The following is a 24,463-nucleotide window of genomic DNA, read 5'->3' as shown; positions in this document are numbered from 1 at the left end:
CCCCAACCTTTTGTGGAGAGAGGTTTTTCCATGGCCCGGAGGGGGTATGGTTTCGCATGCTGCCTGCATCTTATGGATGGGGCGTGTTTGTGCAGCCTGCTTTCTGGCATGTTATGGCCTGGTGTCAGTCCAAGGACCGGGGGTTAGGTATGCCTGCTTTAAATAATACCTAGTACTTTTTAATAGTAAGGCTATTAAACCTTATTATTTGTGGATAAGACTATTATCCACAAATAATATGTATATAGTACATAAAAAAGCTAGTTTACTCCTAAACACTGTGTGATGTCCTCCAGATGTTTTGGATAGTAAGTTTCTGTCGCATTCCATTAGCCATGCCAATGGGAATTGAAGTATAAACCATCTGGATGTACCAGGCTTTCTAGCTTTGGTGTAAATAGCGTTCTATATACAATATTTTAGGTTTTTAAATGTTTTTGGAAAGTTGTAAATGAATTTTGATTTGGGATAATTATTCCCTTCGCAACTCTGTTCTAATTGTATTTTGTTTTGTATCTTACTGACAAAAAGTTCCATCTCATAGAGGAAATTTCTGGGAAAATTGAAAATAAAATTAGTTATAATAAGATAAATGCTAACTTATAGTTTATCAGTTTATAATGCTTTTCAAAACTGCATATAGACCTAATCATAATGATGTATCGAGTTATAGCAATTTAAATGCAATAATGCCTGCATTTGAAATAGCATTTTTGCAGGGATGGATTTCCTTTTCTAAATGTACAACACCTATGCCTTATTGAGATCATGGTACCTTTTATCATTTTTATTTAGAAAAAATAATTTCAAAAAACTTTATTTTCATTATTTTATTTGCTTTATCACAATTTATGTATGGCATCCAAATCAGAATCTTGGGTGACTGCAGATCAAAACCCACAGTCAAAGCATTGAGGGATGCTGAAAGTTATTTGGATGGTTTGCTAAATTTTCACAGTTCTTTTTAGTGTTACCTGTTGCTTATAAATACAGAAGTTTTTATAGTTTGATGCTTGGCTATCTGCAGAAGGACACATCTGCACTAGAATTAGGCTTATCCTTGATGTTAGGAAAAGCAACATATTGCCTCTGTTCTTTCAGAGCTCAGGAGTGTTGTTTTTCAGAGATAGGTTAGCCCTCTGAAATGTCACCCATTGGAGATTCATCTGTCTCCAACATGGTTTACCTTTCAGGAGATCTAAAGAGAGCATTTTTGGAGAGTTCTCCTACAACAGGCCATAAACTGTGCTTGGGCTTTATCTTATCCGTATGTTTCTGTATTTTATTATATTTACTTTGCTATCTTATTATTGTAGTAAGATACAAATTTTCAACAATAAGAAATATTGATACAGTGATACCTGTGTATTTGACTGCTTCAAAACTCATGGAATTTGGTACTTGACTCAGTTTGACATGGAAATGTTATCCTGGTACTCATTGTTTGGTACAAAAGGATAGGGGACAAGAAGTCAGCCATGCTGGGAGGGATGCTGACATAGGAAAAGGACAGATAGAAAGTCCTTCCTAGCTGAAACAAAGTACTCGTACTTTTTAGTACTCGTGCCTCCTGGAACAAATTAAGGATAAATACAGAGGTACTGCTTTAATGTTTTAGGAATAATTTAGAATTTTAAATCTACAGAAATCTGAAATTTTTAATTAATTATACATTTTGGTTTTTAAGCTATCCACAACATAGAAATGAGGAAATATTCAATAATTTTTAAAACAATATGTTATTGTCATTGGGCCAGTTTATTTTCCCTTTTTACATTGATCAAAACAGTTATAAGGCATTAAAGAACTATTAATATTTTTAATATTATTTGATATGTTGTACTCTATATATTGTCTCAAATTTTCTAGCATATGGCTTAATGGAGAACGTATCATTTGAAGCATTGTACTCTTAAGGTTTTATCAGTTTAGATGATATATTTCATTCTGACGGGCAAATCAGAGGCAAAAGAAAAAAAATAACAAAAATATGAGCACTGTTCTTGTAGCAGGGATGTAAGTTTAATAAATTAATAATAGACTCAAAACCTGTAGTCCCTTTTCATCTATTAAATGAAACTATTAGTTAAACTATTACTAAATGATATTCCAGTGTTTATGGCAAAACAAAGCATTTTTTTAAAAAACTTACATAGTATGCTGTTTTGTAACATTTAATTTGGCCTGGTAGAGATTATGCTAATTTTGAAATACAGTTAATTTCTAGCATAGTTATCTTTATTGCATATTTTTCTAATAACCAGAAGGTTAGTTCCTTTAAATCTGCCATCTTTTTTTGTTGAACTGGATTTTCAAAAACTTTAATTAAGGCCTAGAGGTTGTGCCCATTCTGCAGGGCACAGTGATAATGATGATGTGATGGTTTTTCTAGGTGGGATAACCTGATTCTTAATACCTATTTTTGAGATTCCAATTCTTTAAAAATTGGCTTTTTACTATAAATAAGATGGTACAGTATTCTTTCATAAATTACTATCTTCATTTTGATTCAAATTTCAAGACTACAAATATTGCAGATACCTAGGAATTTAATGGTGACATTTATGTATCTTAAGGGATACATGAGACAATAGCATTGCTATATAAATATATAGTTATATTTTTGAGAACTTTATTTTATCATCTTCAATATAAAATCTCCAGTACTTCGGTCCTCAAAAACCTACCAAATAGTTGGTATTGTGGAGAGCGCCATGTATGATTGATTTGTGCGTCATAAGCATTAGAGAAGGAACAAAAATTCAAAGAAGCAGGCAAACCAAGGCTACCTGATGATCCCTGAAGAACAAGACAGATAACAGACTAGGCTGTGGTCTTTCCTTTGTTGTGAAGGAAAGCAGTTTATGTACCAAGAATAATGGCATTTAGAGAATTAGGAATGAAAATCTGAAATCAATGAATTTGAGCCTATTTTATAAACTTTCTTGTTGCTGATTCTCTAATCTGGAAGTAGAATTTTGGAAAAGATCCAGATACCTTTGAAATTTGCTGTTATGTTGCCTTGTATCTGAAACTAGTAATTTTATCATTTGTCACCCTGCAGGCCAGGAGCTTAAAACTATTCCACATCTGTATCTTAAACTATTTTATCCACAGATGTGAAAAGTATTTAGTATCTGCATTACTAAATAAATGGGTTAAAAAATTAAAAATTATATGTAGCTCATGGTTGAACTATGAAGTTCTTGGTATTCTCTGAGTTTAGTTAGTTTGCAGAAGTTTCATTAGCCATAAGGTAACATAATTAGTGCCAGTGTTTGCTCCCTGTTTATATACAGTAGCTTGCCCTGCCAGTTTTGGTGAGGGTGGTGGTTTTTTTTTCCCCTTGGTGGTTCTTTAATTAGGATATTGTTTTCAGCTTGATTGCTTGTCTGGTTTAATCCCTGCTTATCTGGGTGTAGGCTGCTGAAGAAAATATGTTCTGGTCTTTTAGTTTCCTTAGCTTTTTGTTGTCTCTTGAATGGTCAGTAAATATAGTTTATTTCTATGTATTTATTGATGGCTGATTTGTCTGAATGCCAATGGCTGTTAACAGTCCTTATGCCATATGTTCAATTTGATTAAAATTTGCCAATTCTATAGAATAATGCATTACATTAATATTTATGATTTTATGATTTATTCATACCAATGTCATGGCTATTAAGAATTATTTACCTATATTTTAAACTTAAATACATTTTTTGAATTCCACCTTTAACTATTGCCAAAAATTCTAACTAGCCACTGCAAACTTTCTTATAAATGATAATTTCTATCAACATAAAGTGTAGAACATGCCAACCTGCCTTGGCAGTTGTTTATGTCTTGGCCAAATATATAACTGCCAGTTTCTATTTGCTTTTCTCTTTGGCTTGCCTGCTGAGAATGCAAGGAAAATTCATCAAGGTTAATTACCTTGTTGTAGCTTTCCTTAGGCTTTTGTCTGTACACTAAATTTATTGTTCTACAACTTGAATTCTTTTTCTTCAAAACAACTTCAGTACAGAAGTGCAGAAGTTTACATAGATTATTTCAAGCAGTATTTGCAAATTATCACTTGAAAACTTGTTTAGCAGCATATCTTCCTTGGCCTTTTGTCATGTAGTAAGTAATATTACTACTACCTTTAAATTTATGTATAGAAAGCAATAATCCGTATGTCATCTCAGGCTTCTTCACATGTCAATTTAGTTAATGTTATTCTATGGTAAGGTAATGAATAGTTTTATAAATAATTTTTATTCATTTATTTATATCAATTTTCCAGTTACAGATACGGATAATTAATATTCACTTAAAAGATAACATATGATTAAGAATATAGCATATTTGTGGGTGAGAATCTTTTGACCTCTAGTGATTGGTGAAATAAAGATACTAGAATTAAGGGTAGTTAAAGATGCCAACTGATAATAAAGATAATCAAATTATTTGTCTTCAAATTGATAACATTATGCACATCAATATTCCAACTTTGGAATATAAACATGTGAATCAGTAGCAGGGGTCCCAGGCCACTTTGAATCAGTAGCAGGGGTCCCAGGCCACCTTGAGCCCTTCAGAACCAGGCCGTGGAAGTGGCAGGTGAGTGCATGTGAATCCCCACCCACACAAGCAGTGGGCAAGCATGTGCTCCATTTATGTGACCAATAGGCATACCTGCTTGCCACTTGTGCGAATACAAATGCAAATACGAACTTCGTAAACTTAGGCAGTTTGGAGGAAGAGAACTTCAAGATTAAGTTCTATCCTTTTGCTGTTTGTGACAGAAATTAAATCTTGCTGAAGATGTCATCTAGGAAGGGAGTCCTTTTTTTTCTTTCCTAACCTATGTCTCTGTTGTTCTGTATGTTCTTTGAAATGAGATTTCAGGTGGTTTGATTGATAGCTGAAATGGATAGAACCTTTTAAGAGAATCAGGGTTTTTCTCTAGCACTGCAGTATTTTCTGAAAGTACATTTATATAATGGAAAGCAATTTCATCTAATCAGAATGCACAAGACATGGCTTTCTGTAGATTAGTAAAATCCTTGTGTCACATTCTAGGTTTGTGTTGTGTGATTTGTAGACAGAGGTGACTGAAATTCTGTTAGCATTTTGAACTTGACCCTAAAAATTTTGTAAGAATCAGTGAGATTTCATGTGGTAATTTCTAATACTTTTTAGCTGTTTCACGTGGCAAAGGTTAAATATAGCTTTTCATCTATATCTTTGACTTACTAAAAAGCATTATGGGGAAACTTGATGTGAATAAACCATGATGGACAGTGGAGGTTAATATTTGTGGATACATATTAAACTTTGCTACTTGGAATAGAAAATGAATGCAAAGAGCATGAATTAATAAATGGAATGGAAAAAAATAGATATTTTTTCAATTAAGCCAAAAAAAGAATAGTAGTGTAATAGAACTGAATGAGAGTGTAAAATGAAATTTTTGAATATATCATGGAAATTGATGTTGCAGGTTTGATTATAAACAATGTACATGAGTGTACATGAGAAAATATTGAAAAATAAAGAAAATAAAGTGTACATGAGAAAATATTACCTGATGTCATCTAGATTGTTGTGAGTTTGTGTGAAAGTAAGAATGCATGGGTTGATTATATTTGCATCTTATGCTCAAGTGAATGATTGGAATAGAATAATCAGTTCAGTTTTGGGGAAGAAATGGGCAACGTTCAGAAAGAGTACAATCCAAACGAAAAATTATTTTGCTATGTGACATGAAAGGATAGTTGGGAATGAGATGAGAACATACAGAAGTCATTGGAGAAATAAGGGGAATAGCAAACTATTTGCTTTAAAAAGATCTGTTAGTTTTAAATCTGTGGTCTAAGCCATGTATATGTATGCACAGCAATATTTTAAACCATGACTGATTTGATAAAAAAGATTGAAATAATCAATGAAGAATACAGAGAAACTTAAAATATATTGATTATATCAAGAACAGATATCTGGAAAAAGTAGATGTAGAAGGAAAGTGAAATGAGCTAGACTAAAGGTAGAAAGATTATAGGAAGAAAAGTAATGTATGAAAAGTAATGTATATATATGATAAAAACATCTAACAAAATAAATTGAAATGGGTATAAAAAAAGGAAGGTACTTCAAACAGAATGAAAATATTTATTTTAAAAGTTCCATATTAGAAGTGGAATAATAAAGTGCAAGAAGCTATAGGTGAGAAAAATGCAAATTTTAAAAGGGATTAAGTAATTTCAGATGAAACTCAAGTATTTAAGAGATTTGTATGGGAATAATACTTATATATTGAAAATGGAATTGAAATAAATTCTTAGTGTTCAAGGTGAGGAAAAGGAGTAAGGCTACCAATGTTAACGGTGGACCTGTACAAATGTTTGTTTTTTTCTAATGGAATAGTTACACAACTTGCTTAATGAGTGTGTAAAGACTGCATCATGGTTGAAAAAATGCCATTATTCTTTTCCTGTATAAAGAAAATGGTGGTAAGAATTAATGCAAATACTACAGGGGATTAATTGTTAAATTTGTCAGATAAGATATTTGATAAAATACTGATTGAAGGTGACAATCACAATAAATGATAGTGAGCAAAATTTTGGAAGTGCAATGCAATTATATGGTACTATTTAGTTGAACATTAATGATTTTGAGAAAAATCACTGTACTTTAGCAAAACTGTGTAATATAGGATATTTTGTGCTGAATTTGCTAAATGGAGTACTAGTAAAGAAGGCTGGCATAGGATGGAAGTAAAGTACATATGAAAATAAACTGAATGCTTAATACAGTCCTCACTTAATGTCTATAATTGGGATCAGCAACTCTGTAATCAGAAAGTCCAACATCACATGACCATAATAGCTTACAAAAAGTAGCTTACAAAACAGTTGTGGCAATTCTGGTACCTATCACTGAGTGACTGCTGCACAGTCATTAGGTACAGGATCACATGATTGTCTTGCCGGCTTTCCCGTTGACTGCTTGTCAGAAGATTGCAAATGGTGATCATGTGATTGTAGAAATGCAACATCACAATTGCAAGCTGGTTGTCAAGTACCAAAACCACAATCATGTGACACTGGTTTTGGTACTTGACAACCAGCTTGCATTTTGTTACTTGACAACCAGCTTGCAAGGAAACTGACAGCTACTACTACAAAGACCACGTAAGATCCCGTTCACTGTAACTTAGTATAACTTGGAATGGTCACTGAGTGGGTGATTGTTAACTGAGGACTACCTGTAAATGATAGGGATCCGCAAGAAGCAAGACATGGATGGTTGAGGTGAGGTCAGGGATATGTTCGTTAGGGACATGAATGTATTTTTTTTAATGCAAATGGTGCTGTATTACTGGCTGAAAACAGTGCTTTTGGCAAATGTTAGATTGATTAAAAATATGGAGTGGGTATGAATATGATTGCATCCAAGAATAAGATGTTTGACAGGAAAAAATTGAATGATAGACAGACAGATAGATATGCCTAGAACAGTGTAGATAAATTCATATGCCTTGGTATAATATTTATGAAAGAGGGGGAAAGGATGCAGAAATTTTAAGAGATGCAAATATTGGTAGAAAAGTAATGTGTGTTATATTATGGCATATGTTGTAAATGTTCATTTAAAAAAGAAAATGGTTTGTATAAGAATATGTTTCTTCCTGACTTGTTATATGGAGGTTATTTGGTATGCCAGGGGAACCATAAAATTATAATAACAGTGGAAATGGAGTACATAAGAAGTGTGTATTGTAAACAAGTAATAGGATCAAGAATGAATGGAGGGTGAATTAATGTGGAATACATAACTAATGATTTGTGACAGGAGAAATGAGTTGATTTTGTCATGTAGTCAGAATGAGTGAAAATCAAATATATGAAAAAAAATGAATGAGTTAAGGGGAAAACTGAGAAAGTTGTAGATAGATGAAGTTGAAGAGAACCTTTAAAAAGAGAAGAACAAAAGAGAATTTCTAAACTACATAAATGTGGAAGCAAAAATGTTTCAAGAATAGAGAGGTAGGGAATTGTTTATTGAATGGTGTTTGATTCAGTAAATTGGTTTTGATGTGTGCCCTGTTTATTTATACAAATTTTACTCCCAATAAATATCTGGCTTACAAGAAAAATACAAAAAGGGGGAGAGCAAAGAAAACTTAAGACAAATATACAGGTAATCCTCATTTAGTGACTGTCTTGTTTAGTGACCATTTCCAGTTATTCAGATGATGAAAAAAATAACTTTAGAACCAGTTCTTATATACAGGTGAAACTCAAAAACTTAGAATATCGTGCAAAAGTTCATTTATTTCAGTAATGCAACTTAATAGGTCAACCTAATATATGATAGACTCATTACATGCAAAGCAAGATAGTTCAACCATGATTTGTCATAATTGTGATGATTATGGCTTACAGCTCATGAAAATCCCAAATCCACAATCTCAGAAAATTAGAATATTACATGCAATCAATAAAACAAGGATTGTACATAGAACAATATCGGACCTCTGAAAAGTATAAGAATACATATGTACTCAGTACTTGGTTTGGGCCCCTTTTGCAGCAATTACTGCCTCAATGCAGTGTGGCATGGAAGCTATCAGCCTGTGGCACTGCTGAGATGTTATGGAAGACCAGGATGCTTCAACAGCGGCCTTCAGCTCTTCTGCATTGTTCGGTCTCATGTCTCTCAACTTTCTCTTGGCAATGCCCCATAGATTCTCTATGGGGTTCAGGTCAGGCAAGTTTGCTTGCCAATCAAGCACAGTAATCCCACAGTCATTGAACCAGGTTTTGGTGCTTTTGGCAGTGTGGGCAGGTGCCAAGTCCTGCTGGAAAATGAAATCAGCATCCCCATAAAGCTCGTCTGCGGAAGGAAGCATGAAGTGCTCCAAAATCTCCTGGTAGACGGCTGCGTTGACCCTGGACTTAATGAAGCACAGTGGACCAACACCAGCAGAGGACATGGCTCCCCAAATCAACACAGACTGTGGAAACTTCACACTGGTCTTCAAGCATCTGGTCGTGTGTGCCTCTCTATACTTCCTCTAGACTCTGGATCTTTGGTTTCCAAATGAGATGCAAAAGTTGCTCTCATCAGAAAAGAGGATTCTGGACCACTGAGCAACAGACCAGTTCTGTTTTTCTTTAGCCCAAGTAAGATGCTTCTGACGTTTGTTGTTCAGAAGTGGCTTGATAAGAGGAATACAACATTTGAAGCCCATGTCCAGGATCCGTCTGTGTGTGGTGGCTCTTGATGCACTGACTCCAGCCTCAGTCCACTCCTTGTGAAAGTCCCCAACACTTTTGAATGGACTTTCTCCACTGAGCCGAAGGGAGAATCCGGGATGGGTAGTCTCTAGTCTCCTAGCTCTGCAGACTGAATTGAAAAACTGAGGACACATCCCCTGGTAACGGTCCCCAGTTCTTCACTCGGTCTCAGCGTGTTCAGACCACCCTTTAAGGGCTCTGAATAGTTAGGATTGTAGAAGAATATTCACCCCTTGGATTAAGCTTTTTTTCGCAGAGAAGCTTAGATCAGGTTTGACAGCTAGCCAGCTTGCTGGTTTATCACTTTCATTTTTTCGCGCCTTTTTTCCGGTTCACATTTTTTTGCTTATTAATTAATTATTGACTTTTCTTGCTGGTGGACTGGTTTTTGGTTTGTTTTCTGTTAGAATTTGACCCTGAGAGCCCGTGTGGCCCAGGCTGGGGTGGGAGTCGGCGTCTTCTTTAAATCGCCTCCTCCCGATCCACTTTCCCTTGCCTGGGATGAGCTGCAGCTGCCACTAAGCGTTTCTGTCCCTTTTCAGCGGCAGCGGCCATTTATTTCATTCAGGGACAATCTTGCAGTTTGTCTCCAGGATTGTCCCTTGGGGGGGCCTCTGGCCATCCGGATTAAATCCTGACCCTCCCCCCCATCCAGTCCCCAGAGCACAGTGGCAGCTGCGAGACGCTTGAGTCTGCCTGATAATTGCAGTGCAGCCAGCGCCAGGCTCGCAAGCCTCTGACCTGTCAGGGCTTGCTGCAATTCAGAGAGGCAGCCGGGTTTTTTTTGTTGTTGTTTTTTCAACTTTTTTTCCTTGACTCAGCTTTTGAATTGCGGAGCTGGGCTGAGCTCACCACTTTGGGTCACACTAGCCTCCTGAAGTGGTGGACAGCTACTGTGGCTGTAGCTGATAGCTTAGGCTGAATATTTTTTATTTTATTTTATTTTTACTTCTTTCTCCCTTTCTCTACCCCTGTCAAGTGACAGTTATTTTTGGTGGGCTCAAAGATGGCCGCCATGGGAGCTGATCAAGAATTGTCAGTTCCTCAGCAGGGTAGAGAGAAGGCTGTAAAGGGATCCTCCAAGCCCAGGTCTGCTGGTCTGGAGGCAGCAGCTAGGATTAAAGCCAGGGCTCTAGCCCCTAAGAGATCCTCTAGGGCTGAGGATAGATAGGCCAGGCGTAGACAAAAAGCCATAAACAAACAGTTTGACAGGGCAGTGAGAGATTCCAGGATGGCTGAATACACAGCCACCCCTCAAACTTTGCCTCCTCAAGATGACAAGCAGCCAGACCAACTGGTAGATAGGCAGTATATAATGGCCTGGTCTCCTGGGGTCTCAAGTACCCACGATTTTCAGGGTAACCTCCAAATCAGGGCTGAGATCTCTCACAATTTTTCTGAGCCACCTCGGGACCTTGATGGCACCACCTGCAGACCAAGTCTCCAGTGGAGCCAGACCTGTGCTTGCAGCCACCTTTACACCTACAGCAGCTGGCTTACTATCGGAGGAGACCCAGATGCAAGAAATGCCATCCTTCATGAGAGCCTGGATCTCCCAGACAATAAGACAGGAATTGCAGGCAGAAGTCAACTAGCTGCGCCAGCTGTCTTATTTGGAACCTAGCAGAGGAGTCCTGCAGGGGCAGGCTTCTGCTGAACAGCCGGTCCACTTCAGAGAGCGCTCGGCCTCCCCTTCAGAAAGCAGCCAAATTTATGGCTCCGAAAGGGACCTCCTTACAGAAAGGGATTTTTTGGATGTGGAGCCGGAGGTAGCAGGTCCCCCCTCCTTTAAGGGCCCTTTCCAGCCTGCTCTTTTCAAGACTCTGCTGGTTAAGGCCAAGAGCACGGCTCATCTCAAAAAGGACACGGTCACTCAGGACCTTCCCACTGAGGGAGAGGGTCAAGAGGATTTCCTGTTCACTGAGAAAGCATCTGTGGTGGACGCTGTACCTGTGCCCCAGATGTTTCTGAACCTGATCAAAAAGCAGTGGGAGTCCCCTGGAATGTACACTCGCCCCAGTGGGTCTGAGTCTACCTTATTTAATGTGGACAAAGACCTTTTGGACATTATGGATGTGCCAAAGGTAGATGGCCCAGTAGTAGCCCTAGCTTCCTTATCTGTCATCCCACATGATGCGGAGGATGTTCTAAAGACAGAGTACCAGAAGGAGGAGATGGCGCTCCGGAGAGCTCATCAAGCCGACTCCTGGGCCATCAGAGCATTGACGACCGCATCTTTTTTTACTTGGGCCTGTTTGCGGTGGCTGAGGCAGCTACAGGACAGAATCCCACCTGAGGATCTCAGGGTGCATCAGGACCTGAATAAGATTATAGCTGCGGCTCAATTAACTGCTGATGCCACCCTCACGTCAGCCAAATTTTCTTCCAGAGCCATGGCCTCTTCCATAACAGCACGCAGGCTTCTTTGGCTAAGAAATTGGCAGATGGACGTCAGAACCAAATGGAAGCTGGCGTCGGCTCCCTTTAAGGGAGAGAGGCTTTTTGGGGAAGCCCTGGATCCCTTTTTGACGGAAACCAGGGGCAAGTGAAAGATCCTGCCCTCCCAGGGGAGGCGCTTAGATTACAGGTCTCATCCCTACTACAGGAAGCCCTCCTTTAAACAGGGGGAAGCTGGAGCAGGCTTTCCCCTGTTTAAAGTAGGGCCTTTTTCCTCCTCTCAGGCCGATAGACAGGCCTTTGCCATCAGAGGGCGTCAGAGGCAAGAGGACAGAAGGTCCTTTAGGGGTTCCAACAGACCCTTCAGGTGCAATAAGTGATGCCCGAGCCTCTTCCCCCATAGGGGGCCATCTGGGACTGTTCTGGCAGAGGTGGGAACAGACCACAACGGACGTTTGGATCCTGTCAACCTTACGGTCGGGTTTCTCTCCCCCCCCCCAAGAGCCTTTGTGTGCTGCCCCATCTCCAGGGACCCCTCAAAGAGGGATCTCATGGAATCAGCGATCCACCATCTGCTGGACATTCGGGCCATCCAGCCAGTTCTGGTGGACCAGGAGAGACAGGGTTTCTATTCAGTGTTGTTTGTGATTCCAAAGGCCTCGGGGGGGATTGACGAGCAATCCTCAACCTGAAAGGGCTCAATAGACATCTAATCTATCGAAGGTTCAAGATGCACTCCCTCCACTCCATTCTAGAGGGACTGCAGGAGGAAGATTTTTTGGCCTCGGTAGACTTGACGGAGGCCTACCTCCATGTGCCCATACACCCCAACCACCGTCAGTTCCTGAGGTTTTGCTATGGCGGCTGCCATTTTCAATACAGGGTTCTACCATTCGGCCTGTCATCAGCCCCTCGGGCTTTTACCAAACTCTTGGCAGCGGTAGCGGCACACCTCAGAACCTTACCCATAAGGATCCAATGCTATTTGGACGACATCCTGATAGCATCCTCTTCCAGACCCCAGGCGGAGGAGGATCTGATGTCGACAATCAGGATTCATCAAGAGCATGGGTTCTCGATAAACCTGGACAAATGCCACCTAGTACCATCGACTCGGATCTTGCATTTGGGGGCCATTATAGACAACTTGGCCGGACAGGTTTTTCTCTCACAGGAGTGTCGAGACAGTATCAGGGAAGTCACATCGCTGATCCTGTCTTCCAGGGAGGCACCTATCATCTTGCTGTCTCAACTTCTCAGCAAGATGATATCGTGCATCAGGATCATCCCATGGGCCCACTTCCACGCCCAAATCCTTCAGTGGTTCCTGCTCCCTTACCAGAGGGCGAGCAGGGGCGACTCTCCAAGGAGGGTTCGTTTCCCCTTGCCAGTTCTTCGTTCCCTCCATTGGTGGCAGTCCCGAGCCATGGATCAGGGATGCTTGTACAGGGAACCCCAGAGGATTACCATCACCACCGACGCCAGTCTCTATGGTTGGGGGGGCCCACTTGGGAGCCCAGGTCACCCAGGGGTGGTGGTCACGAGAGGAGCTCACCCACAACATAAATTGGCTAGAGCTCAGGGCTGCCCACTTAGCACTCAAGGATCTAAGGCAAGAGGTGGTGGGGAGACATGTGCTTCTCCTCACGGACAATGTGGCTACCAAGGCCCACATAAACCGGCAGGGGGGCACACGCTCCAGATCTCTAATGCTGGAAGCAACTCAATTGTGCAGGTGGGCAGAGAGAAACCTGTTGTCCCTAAGAGCAGAACATATCTCAGGAATATCCAATGTGCAGGCAGACTGGTTGAGCAGGGCCACAGTTGACCAGTCAGAATGGCAACTGCATCCCATTGAGTCACGTACTGTTACTAGGTAACAGTATATGTTTTACGTATGAATCATTGTTATCATTGAGCCATTAATTGCTGGATAGAACTGGAATGTGCAATTTCTCTTTGGTTTAAAGCAACCAATGATTTAGAGGTTTGTCTATATTTTTGCAATGCTATATAAGCTATATGGATATCCAGTCTTAACTTTGGCATTTATGCTGGTAGATTACTTGCTCTTTCAAGTCTCTCACATATCTCTTTCCACCTAAGTTTTATGACATATGACAATGCTTACTAACACTGGTGAACAATTATTGCTGGAAATGTTAAAAATAGAAGTTGTGTTCTTTAGTAGTTTAAGAACTTGTGAGAATTTACTGCAACAACTGTGTTAACTACTTACAAGTTGCCAACTAAGTGAAACAGGATTTAATAGTTTTTACCGAAGAATTAAGTGATAAAGGCTATGCCAACACTGCTGATAAAAATATTTTGGTACTGATTGTTTCAAAATTGGTACATCTAGTAATGAATGTTTCTCTCTTCTTTTTTCAGAGCTACATATTTTAAATATTATAAACATCTAGCTACAATAAGGAGAAAAAATATAGCTGTAATTGAATGAGGAATCTGTTGCTTCAGTAGCCTTTTTCTTCAAGAGTGGGTCTTTGAATGAGGATGACAATGGAAGAGATGAGGAATGAAGCAGAGACCACTTCTATGGTTTCCATGCCTCTTTATGCAGTTATGTATCCTGTCTTTAATGAGGTAATAGGTTCAATTTTATTTTCTTTGCAATATAGTACTTGGGAAACAAAATTTTAAGTTGGCTACTATCTTGCTTATATTAGTACTCATTTTCTTCTTATGAGTTCTGCTTCCTTTCTGTCCATATTTCTTGGCTTCATGACAGACTGCTTGGTTTGTTGGAATTTAATTCCTTAATTCTGAGTATTATATTCTACATTTATAAACTCTCAAGATGCATTCCAGCATTATACAAGGGACTGGAATGTAGACTTCATTGTTTAATTAACATTTCAGATTAGTCAGACATATTTTATAAGGTGGAAAGGTTTATGCTTTTTGCAGCTACTTGGTTTTATAGAAATGTTTTCTGTTAAACATTACAGAATCTGTTTGTATAGATGAGAAACAATAAATGTATTTAGGCTTTGAACAAATGAAAATGAGATGGTTTTGGGTTATTTATCAAGAAAATATTCATATTTTCTGTATTCATAGAAATGGTGTCATTGTTACACATTTATTCTGAAGGGTTATTTTGATCAGACAGTCTAAAATAATAAGACTATATTTTTGGCTTGCCATCTTCGCCCTTCATAGGAGAGTTATTTATGTTTAATATTTTGTTTTCCCTGACACCTATATAGGCCAATTTCATAGAGCATCATCTGCTATACAAACATTTATCTGTTAAATGTTGTATCTGTTTATATGTTCCAAATGTGTGGATTTCATCTACCCAGAATTTTCAGGAATAGTCATGCTGGTTGGGAATTGTGGTCCACACATCCTGAGTCACAAGTTATGAAAAGCTGTTATGGCAGAACATGACAGCAAAACTTTTTCAGATTTAAGACTATTTCATTAGATTCTTTTTATTGGATATGATTATTTTCTGCTTATAAGAGGCTTGCAGTACCTGAGCCGCAAAAATCTTATCCAGATCAACAAAAATCCTTAAAAATATTATCAGTAATGATACTGTATTTTAACTTCTTATTTATTTGGTATAACTGTTTATTTCTAATTTTCGCAGCTAGAACGAGTAAATCTGTCAGCAGCTCAAACATTGAGAGCAGCTTTTATTAAGGTGAGAATAATATATATTTGCTTATATAACACCAAAATATGAATATTTTATATTAAGATATAAACATTAAAATATTGTAAAATTCTGCAAAGTAGATTTAGTTACTAATTCTAACTTAAAATAACATTGTTTTTCTGCTCTAAGGAAAAAGTGTGTAGTCAATCAGTTTATTTATAAACCCTATTTTCCAGAAATAGATACTCTCAGATAATAGCTTAATATTAAATTTAAAGAATAAGCTGAAATTAAGATATTAACTCATTGGTTATGATTCATTTATGTTTATGAAACTTCAATGGGTATAATACATGGGAATATGTAAGCTAACAATACTAACAAATTTAACGTTATATTTCATTAAAGATTTTCATTCACAACTTTCACATTAACATATCTAACACTTGGCACTTGTTCATTTTAAGTTAAGACCAGGTAGTAGAAAGATATGGTAAAATATTATGAAGCCTTTTGAACATCAGAAAGATTCTTCTTTTCATCTAAGTCCTCTGTCTTGATATCCTCATGGTACTTCTGGTTGGCGGTGAAGGTCTAGGAAAGAAACAGTCCCTTCCCTGCCCTCCCCTGGACACATATTTTCAGTAAAAGAGTGTTGAAGAGATCACAAAGCTCCTTCACAGATGTTTGAAAGACATCAACTACTTAGATGATTAAAGTTTCCTATGATTAGCCGACTCATATTGCTAAATAGTATCTTGATATTCTTTACCTTATTATATTTATAGTATCTTGATATTCTTTAAATCAGAAGTATGTCAGTTGAAAATAGAGTTTCTCTAATTTATAATTGAGACAATTAAAATCATTTTAGTTTGTCTTATAAAGTTATCCTAAGAAAATATTGACCCATAGTTTATTGTCATTAATTCTATGATTGAATTTTAGTGCAGGCATTCCCTGGATTAAGAATGTCTGATTTATAGGCAAGTTATGCTTACAAGCAGGCTGCCTATTGCTAAAAATGGTAGACAGTATTCTCCTTTCTCAAGATGATAAACTATTGAATCTATATGGACCTCTGATATACATTTTTATATACAGTCAGTTTCTAGTAGTTTATAAAAACATTGTGTGGCTTCAGAAGTTTGTCAGCTCAAGGAAGGAGAATGCCATCCACCATTTTTAGTAATTGGCAATTTGTTTGTAAGTATGAGTTCTGACTTAGGTACACATTCAATTTAAAGAGAGATTGAAGAATGGAACTTGTTCTTAATCTGGGGACTGCCTGTATTAAACAATCTTTTTAAGCCTGAAAAACGAGTACTCTAAAAACACTCTGAAATGTTTCTTAAAACACTCTGAAATGTTTCTTTAAAAAGGAATTCAGGAAAAATAAGGTTTTGCAGTGTTTTGGGACAATGTAATGTCTGATACATTGCCTGTTTATGTTACCTATCTAACTTATGGGTAGTTTTTAAAAATAATTCTAATGGTAGCTTGAAAAATAAGTGAAAACAGAGAAGATTACTGCCTTTCTTAATTTCATTTAGCTCATGTCATAAGGAAACAAAGACAAATGTTATATAAAGTTTTCACAGATAGTCCTTGAGTTATGTGTATGCATCCCACAACTGTTCAAATTTACAATATTGCTGAACAGATAATAGTTATGACTACCCCTTGAAATACTAGCTGTTGTAGCATTCCCACAGTCATGGGATCAAAATTTGGGTGCTTGGCAACCAACTCACATTTACAACTGATCATAGTGTCCCATAGTCATATTCTCCTGCTCTGTTCAAACTACCTCTACTTCAGCTCCTCGTATGTGCCTATCCATCCCCCATCGGTGCCCTTTTGACTGCCCTGCATTCCACCACCTGTCCCTGCTGTTGTTGCCACCAATTGACTTTCATCGTCATTTTTCTCCCATTGCTGACCCAAGGGCTGGGTGAGGTTGCAAGCCCAGGATCTGCATGGTTAGTGAAGCAGGGAAGTGAAGAGAACTTGCTGGCCCCAATCAGGGAGGACACTGGAGAAGCAAGAAGACCTCACTTAATGGCCACACAGTCCTCATCTAATGCCCTCAAGGGTTGCCAGAACTTCCATTGCTTAGCACTTTGCTTAGCAACTGCGTGTCTGGTCCCAGTTAGGGTTGTAACCTGAAGACTATTAGTTAGTGTGAAAGATAGAAGAAAAAGGAATGATTTACATAAATAAATACTGCAAAGAAATTTAAAAACAGACTAATTGGGCCACATTACAGGTAAAAATAATTATTTAGTTCAAGAAATATGGTCTTGTCTTTGGAGGAAAAAATGGCAGTGCAAAATCAATGTTTATGATAAGCCAGTTCTACTCAGATGTCTTAAAATTCGTATAGTAGTTTTGTTGGAAGCTGTTCTCCCCTTTCAATATGTCAGAAGAAATCTGAAATCTCTTCTTTGAAATACAGGCAGAAAGGGAAAACCCAGGTCTCACACAAGATATTATCATTAAAATTTTGGAGAAGAAAAGCATTGAAGTTAATTTTACTGAATCTCTTTTGCGCATGGCAGCGGATGATGTAGAAGGTATTTCCTGTCAATGGCTGTTTCCTCATTGGGTTTGGGTGGGTTTATTTAAAAAAAAAAGTTTGTTATTTCTGTTTTATTCATAAACACAGCTGAATTTCCAGGTTGTCACTTCAGTCTGTACCTTTTACTGTTATATATTGTAAATTATGTATCCTTTGTGATATTTCTTTTGATAATTCTTGTAGCTTGGTGGCTCTGTGCTAGTCTTACTTGAGAGAAAAGGGGGAAAAACAAAAAAACTTGACATTCTAATTTTTTAAAAAGCCATAGAGTAGATAGCAGAATGAAGTAAGAATTAAAGAGGATAAATGCAAAAAAAAAATATGGGTGGAGGAAATTTCTTGGAATGGAATAAAATGTATGTTTAGCCAATTCCCTATAGTCCCTAGCACTGTCTTCTTTACTCAGAAATAAGATCCAATCTTCAGATTTTTAAGGAAGCTTTAAAAAGAAAGAAAAAGTTTCATCTTATGCATTAGGTTTCATTACTCTGAAATGACTCTCATATAACTGGAATACTTCTCATAACTTGTGCTTTAAGAAGGTTACTCTAAATTGTTCAGTTTGGGCTGGCATTATATTGAATTACATCATTAGAAATCAATAGTCTTTTCCTTACAAAATAGACTTGGGATTAATTTAGTGTTCTTATTTGTTGCTTGTTTTAAGTTTAACATGATTAAGGATGTTGCCAGCCCTTTTAAGTTTAATTTATAACTAACTTAGAGAAATCCATTTATATTTTCTTCCTCCTCCCCCCAGAGTATATGATTGAAAGACCAGAGCCCGAATTCCAAGACCTCAATGAAAAGGCACGAGCACTTAAACAGATTCTCAGCAAGATTCCAGATGAGATCAATGACAGAGTGAGGTTTCTTCAGACAATCAAGTAAATACTAATCAAACTAAAAAGCTATTCTAAAGTGTAACTTCTTTGGCCAGCTGTGGCTTTATATTTATAAAAGAAATAATTTTTTGTCTTGTACTGTAATTCTGATTATTACTGATATTTTATAAAATTGCTGTTTTCATTTCATGGAATTTTTGCTTCAAAATGAATGCTTACTTACTGTTGAATGGTCAAGCTGTGGGTTGGTTTTAGCTACTGGAGTAATAACCATGGATATTATAGCTATAGCAATTCTGTCAGTGATCCCTATTCTGTGCCCTTTGTACTTAAATCCTTTTATTTCTAACAATATAATCCTGTGGCAATAATGCTGCATCAGACCTGAAATCTTATAAGTCATCCTGGCGAGTTGCCCCTCTTTTATAAATTGCACTTTCCAGTCTTCTCTCACCTAAAATTGCAGTGCTTTTGGGATTTTATTCCCCATTGCTCAGAAAATTTTTACATGCTCTGAATATGAAGTTGCCTGTGCTTATTTCGGAGCCTTTTTTCCTCCATTTTGGTTTGGAAACTGAGATAATCTATCTTAAAATCTTTTTTCCTTTCTGCAGCACTATGCTTCTTTTAATAACTACTTATGGAGTTTTTTCAAATGTCCAATTGCTCCCTGTTAATTCAAATAGATAGATCTCTTAGTACATATAATGTATCCAGAATTTCCCTCAAAAAAGGTGCGTGGGTCTCCTTTCACATTTTGTCCATAGTTGATTGAGTTTTCAAAACCAAAAACTATGAAGCTGATGCTTAAAATAGCTATGCAATGCAGGGGCTCATTATATGTAATTGTGTAAAACAGAGTCATTAATTTTAACTTAATTCCATTTGTAAAGTTAATTATCAGAAATTTTCTGATTCCATTGTTTAGGATTGGTGGACAGTAAGTCTACTAGAAAATAAAAATATACATGTTCTTTATTGTAGAATAGGAATACTTTTTTTTTTCTTATCTGTAACATTTTATTAAGCCATGATAATACCCAGAAGATTAGAGACTTGCTAGAAAAACCCATGTTCTTATCTGGGTTTTATCCAAAGTTATAATAGGAAGGCTTTTTTCTTTTCTTGGAGTTCATTTTTTTAGGATCCAACTCGATAAAAGGGAGATAGATGTCTCTGTGTGTCCATTGCTTCTTTTTAACTCTGTGTAGAAAATTATAATGTAAAATACAGAATTTTTATAGTGATTTCAGTTATTAGTAGCTCAGGTACCTCATTAGTGGGATTTTCATACTGCACATGCATTGCTATAGGAATTAAAATGACTTTTTTGCAGTCCAGTATGAAAACAATCATGTGCAATGCAAGTTAACAGAACTATAGAATTAATCATCTATTGGTTTAGTTATAAGGTCGCCCACTCACCAATGCAACTCAGAGCAACTAGCAAAAAATTTAAACTCTCAACTGTTTCAACTAAAAACCTAAGGTATCAGCCAAAGACAATTTATATATTCAAATAATTGAATGTATGGGTTTACCTAACCTCCTTGCCTAGTTATAGAGATTAGAGTCAATCTATAAAAAATTGAATTGTTCATAAGGTTATTTTGATATAAATGTCTTCTATAAAGTCTCCTCTGTCCTTTAATTATACACTGAGAGATTTTCTGTCTTAACAGTAGTGGAACAAAATGCAAATATTTACTGATTGGAGCAAAGTTCTCATGTATATAGAGCTGGGGACGCGTGGCTTTCCTCTCCTGGATCAGTTTTAAAATACTAGTTTTGATTTCCTCACATATAAAACAGAGATACTGATATTAATACAGAAATGCCCCAAAAGGATCACTAGTTCATTTTGGAGGATGTTCAGTAAATAAAGGGGCTGACAGATGACAACTGATACATCCCTGTGACCTTAAATACAAGCAACCATGGTAGAAGTCTGGAGATTCTCAGTCATCCAGGTCATAGTTATTCCAAAAGTGCTTTTTCAGGAGGCAATTGGACTTTCTTGTTTTTTCTTTTGAAGATGTTTCACTTCTCATCCAAGAAACTTCTTCAGCTCTACAGGATAGTGGAGAATGGAAGGAGTTATATTCCTTGCAAAAAGCTGGTAACAGGAATCAGGAACACTACTCAGGTGACCCTGAGGACACAGATAAACCTCCAAGTGCTTCAACGACGCTCTGAAAGGGTGCAGTTTACCAGCTGTCTGCAAGGAATATAAATCATTTCATTCCCCAGTATCCAGTCAGCTGAAGAAGCTTCTTGGATGAGAAGCAAAATGTCTTCAAAAGAAAAAACAATAAAGTCCAGTTGCCTCCTGAAAAAGCACCTTTGGGACAGCCATAGTAGAAGATATTTCCAAACTCTGTTTTCAACTTAGCAGTGGGTCTTGGGTTCCAAAGTATTTTTTTAAAGTTAATATTGTAAATAGAGTTTTAACCTGTCTGTAGATTAAGCTGCCTTTTCTCTCTTAAAAGATTTTTCTCTCTTACTCCTACACAGAGTGGTTTGGTTTCATTATATTGTAAGCTTAAAATCTAGATGAAATTGTATCCATTAATTTTAGGATCAAAGATAGTTGCCATTGAATTATTTCAGGAGTATATACTACGGCAGGTTTTTTCCAGTTAGTTTAGCTTTAATTAAATAACATTTACTTTTATTTAAATAAAGATGAATGGGACAAGATTTTAGCATCAGTTCATGAAAACTGTACTTTCAAGATAGTTCAAAGTACATCAGAGCAATTTTTCTTTATTAAGTATAAGGTATCAAAAGTCAAATCTATGCAGTTTATAAACATACATATTCAAAATTGTTCCAGGGAAAGACTTGATTGTAAAGGTAAGCCAAGGCTCCTGCTGCTTCAGAGTATTGTTCTGTAATTTCCAGATGCTAGTTTTCCACGTATGAAGAATGCATTAAATGTAATTTAGATCTTGAAGTACCATATACTTTAATTAGCTCTTGTTGTTTCCTCTTGCTGTGCATATCTAAAACTCACTATACATGACAGGAAATCTTTTAGAAATACATTTCAAACATAATTTTGAAAGTGATTAAAATTCTGCAGCTTCACTTTAAAAATTTCAATTATATTTTCATTACCAAACAGGGACATTGCCAGTGCAATAAAGGAACTTCTCGATACAGTAAATAATGTCTTCAAGAAATACCAATATCAGAACCGGAGGGTATGTGAATTAATTTCTACTATAGTGCCTCATCAGAAATATAATTAAGTACAAGCATTACAAATATACGCAGCTTCATATTCAGATAGTATAAATTGTAAACATAATTTTTCAATTAATACAAACTGGCAAATAAAAAGACAATCAGAATGATGAATAGAGATTTTTCAGTCTATGTGGATTTTTAATCAATAATGACTGCTTTAAAGTTTAATATTTCTATTGTTTGTAGAATTAATACTTTACAAACATTAAGCAAAAGTCATTGTAGAAGTACCTTTTCATCATTTAAATTGTGGATTTTGCCATTTCCAACATTTATTGTATACCTTTTCTCATCTTGTTCTGTGTTCATTGACTAAAACATAATGTCCGAGAAAAATGAAAACTTTAATTACTATTTACATAAACTTTTTCAGGCACTTGAACACCAAAAAAAAGAATTTGTAAAATACTCCAAAAGTTTCAGTGACACTTTGAAAACTTATTTTAAAGATGGAAAGTAAGTATATATTTCTTTTTTTTCTTTTTTTATTTGGTGACTATTTCCTTTTTTTTTTTGTCTTAATAATTTGTATTCCAAAATACTTTGCAACAATCTTAACATCTTAATTGCTCCATCAGTTCCAGTTTAGCAAAGCATGAAAAAAATTGAACAGATTGTAACATTTGCTTTTTAAACTTAGGCATCAATGAGTCTACTTAATTTTTAATTCTCCTTGGGAATCTACAGCATCACTGTTCTAATAGTAATTATGTCTTCCTTTTCATCCTTGCTAAAAACAATCTTAGGAGGGAACACATTCCCATGGGGACCCCTAACAGATGGGGTGGAGTGGGTGGTCAGAAGATATTTGCAGTAAAGCGGGCATGTATATCCATTGTCTCTGAAGCTGTTTCTTGTTCTTTTCAAAACTTTGTTTTTGGCACATCTCTATGATACCTTTCATTCTCTTTTCTTGCAAGGAAAGAACATATATCATTTACTAGAGGCTGGAAATAATCTCTTATAGAGGGCTTTGGAAGCAGACTAAAATTTCATGACATTAGACCAAAGACCCCATGTCAATATATAGAGTAACACATTGTTCTTTCATAACATAAAATATATGGAATTTTCAAAATGGGAAAAGTCACAAAAGTATCAATCCTCTGACTCGGCTATCAATTATTTCATATTTATGAGTGCTCTGACAAAAGATTTTTAACAATCTAATAAAAGAAGGGAAACAATGGGAATTTTTCCTTGTCTAGAAACAAAGATTTCACCTATCAAAATGAACGACAAATTTCTATAGCTATAAAGTTGAGATTCTCCAGTAGATACGAATTTCTGATAACTGTATGAACATGTCTAGGAATGTAGAACTCTTTGGATCCAAAGCCTGAAAAAAAAGGGCTTCAGAGTGAATGTGCATGCATCTTTTAGCACATCCTTAAAGGAGTTGTGACTTTTCCTGGGTTTTAAAGAGTCACCAAGAGGTATGGTATTATCGCCCCCCCCCCCTTTTGGGGGGGGGGTTGACATTCTAAATTGAAAGCACTTCATATTTCTAGACAAGTGTGTGGTTTTCTTGAGAATAATGTAGAGTTTGCTGTTGTCTTCTATCGATTTTCTTTTTAATGGCTCAATCTACCGTATTTTCCGGACTATAGAGCGCATCAGAATATAAGCCGCACCCATTAAATTTTAAAAGAAAAAAATATTTTTACATATATTAGCCGCACCAGACTATAAGCCGCAGATATATACATTGTGAAATGAGATATTTAACAGAAAGAGAAGAATGCTCTTCGTATGCGGCCAGACGTCTCCAACGTCTCACCATTGATTCATTAACGCCAAGCTTATGTGCAGCAGCTCTATTTCCTTCCTGGATAGACAGATTGATTGCTTTCAACTTAGAAGCTGCATCATATGCTTTTCTTCGTGTACTTTCCATGATGAGGGTGTGAAAAATATTTTGCGTTTGTACGTGTCGTGCTGCTTGCCTCGAGCGCGCCAAAAACTACCGCTAGCGTCTTTTTCTTTGCATTGACCTCTCGCATCTGTCAGGTTTTTGCGCTCCCTGATGGCAGTTAGCGAAGAAAAATGTTTAGATAAGCCACATTGTTGTACAAGCCGCAGGGTTCAAAGCATGGGGAAAAAGTAGCGGCTTATAGTCCGGAAAATATGGTAACCTATAGCCCCAGACTTACATTCTCTGGGGTCTCTTGTAATGCACTCTGACCCTGTGTTGTTTTTATGGGAATAGAGTAAGTTGGCTATGTGCTTGCTGCCTCCTACTGACTACAAGCTAAATGGGATTTCCATAAGAGAGAAATCATTTATTTTTAAAGGCTGATAAAAGGAAGAACCACTCCTCGCATCTAAGTATGATAGCTTGTTGCTTAGATACAGAGTCACTGTGTGCTTCTGAATAACAATTGTTGGAGGAAAAATCTGGAGGGAAAACTCTTGTATTTCGGCTCTGTTTCCAGATTTTCAAGAATCATCTGATAGGCCATAATTGGTTACAGGATATTGACACCCT

The 24,463-nt window shown here is 36.9% G+C and overlaps 1 protein-coding gene across 4 annotated transcripts in view; it reads left to right on the top strand.

Annotated features, from left to right (window-relative positions):
- The window catches only part of PDCD10 (programmed cell death 10), a 34,013-nt gene that overhangs the window by 5,483 nt on the left and 4,067 nt on the right, over positions 1–24,463 (top strand). For all 4 annotated transcript variants that reach the window (XM_026665979.2, XM_026665970.2, XM_087965284.1 and 1 more), the window contains 6 exons: positions 14,061–14,273; positions 15,289–15,342; positions 17,756–17,873; positions 18,639–18,765; positions 21,851–21,929; positions 22,349–22,431. In XM_026665979.2, the coding sequence (XP_026521764.1) occupies positions 14,178–14,273; positions 15,289–15,342; positions 17,756–17,873; positions 18,639–18,765; positions 21,851–21,929; positions 22,349–22,431 (557 nt within the window). In that variant the 5' untranslated portion in view covers positions 14,061–14,177. The remainder of the gene's footprint in view (positions 1–14,060; positions 14,274–15,288; positions 15,343–17,755; positions 17,874–18,638; positions 18,766–21,850; positions 21,930–22,348; positions 22,432–24,463) is intronic.

This window comes from Notechis scutatus, chromosome 4, assembly GCF_049901735.1.
Source record: "Notechis scutatus isolate UNSWTSFEM ecotype Mainland chromosome 4, rNotScu1.2, whole genome shotgun sequence".
Taxonomy (NCBI): Eukaryota; Metazoa; Chordata; class Lepidosauria; order Squamata; family Elapidae; genus Notechis; species Notechis scutatus.
The sequence above is the reverse complement of the archived record's forward strand: the minus strand, read 5'-3'. Positions and strand labels throughout refer to the sequence as shown.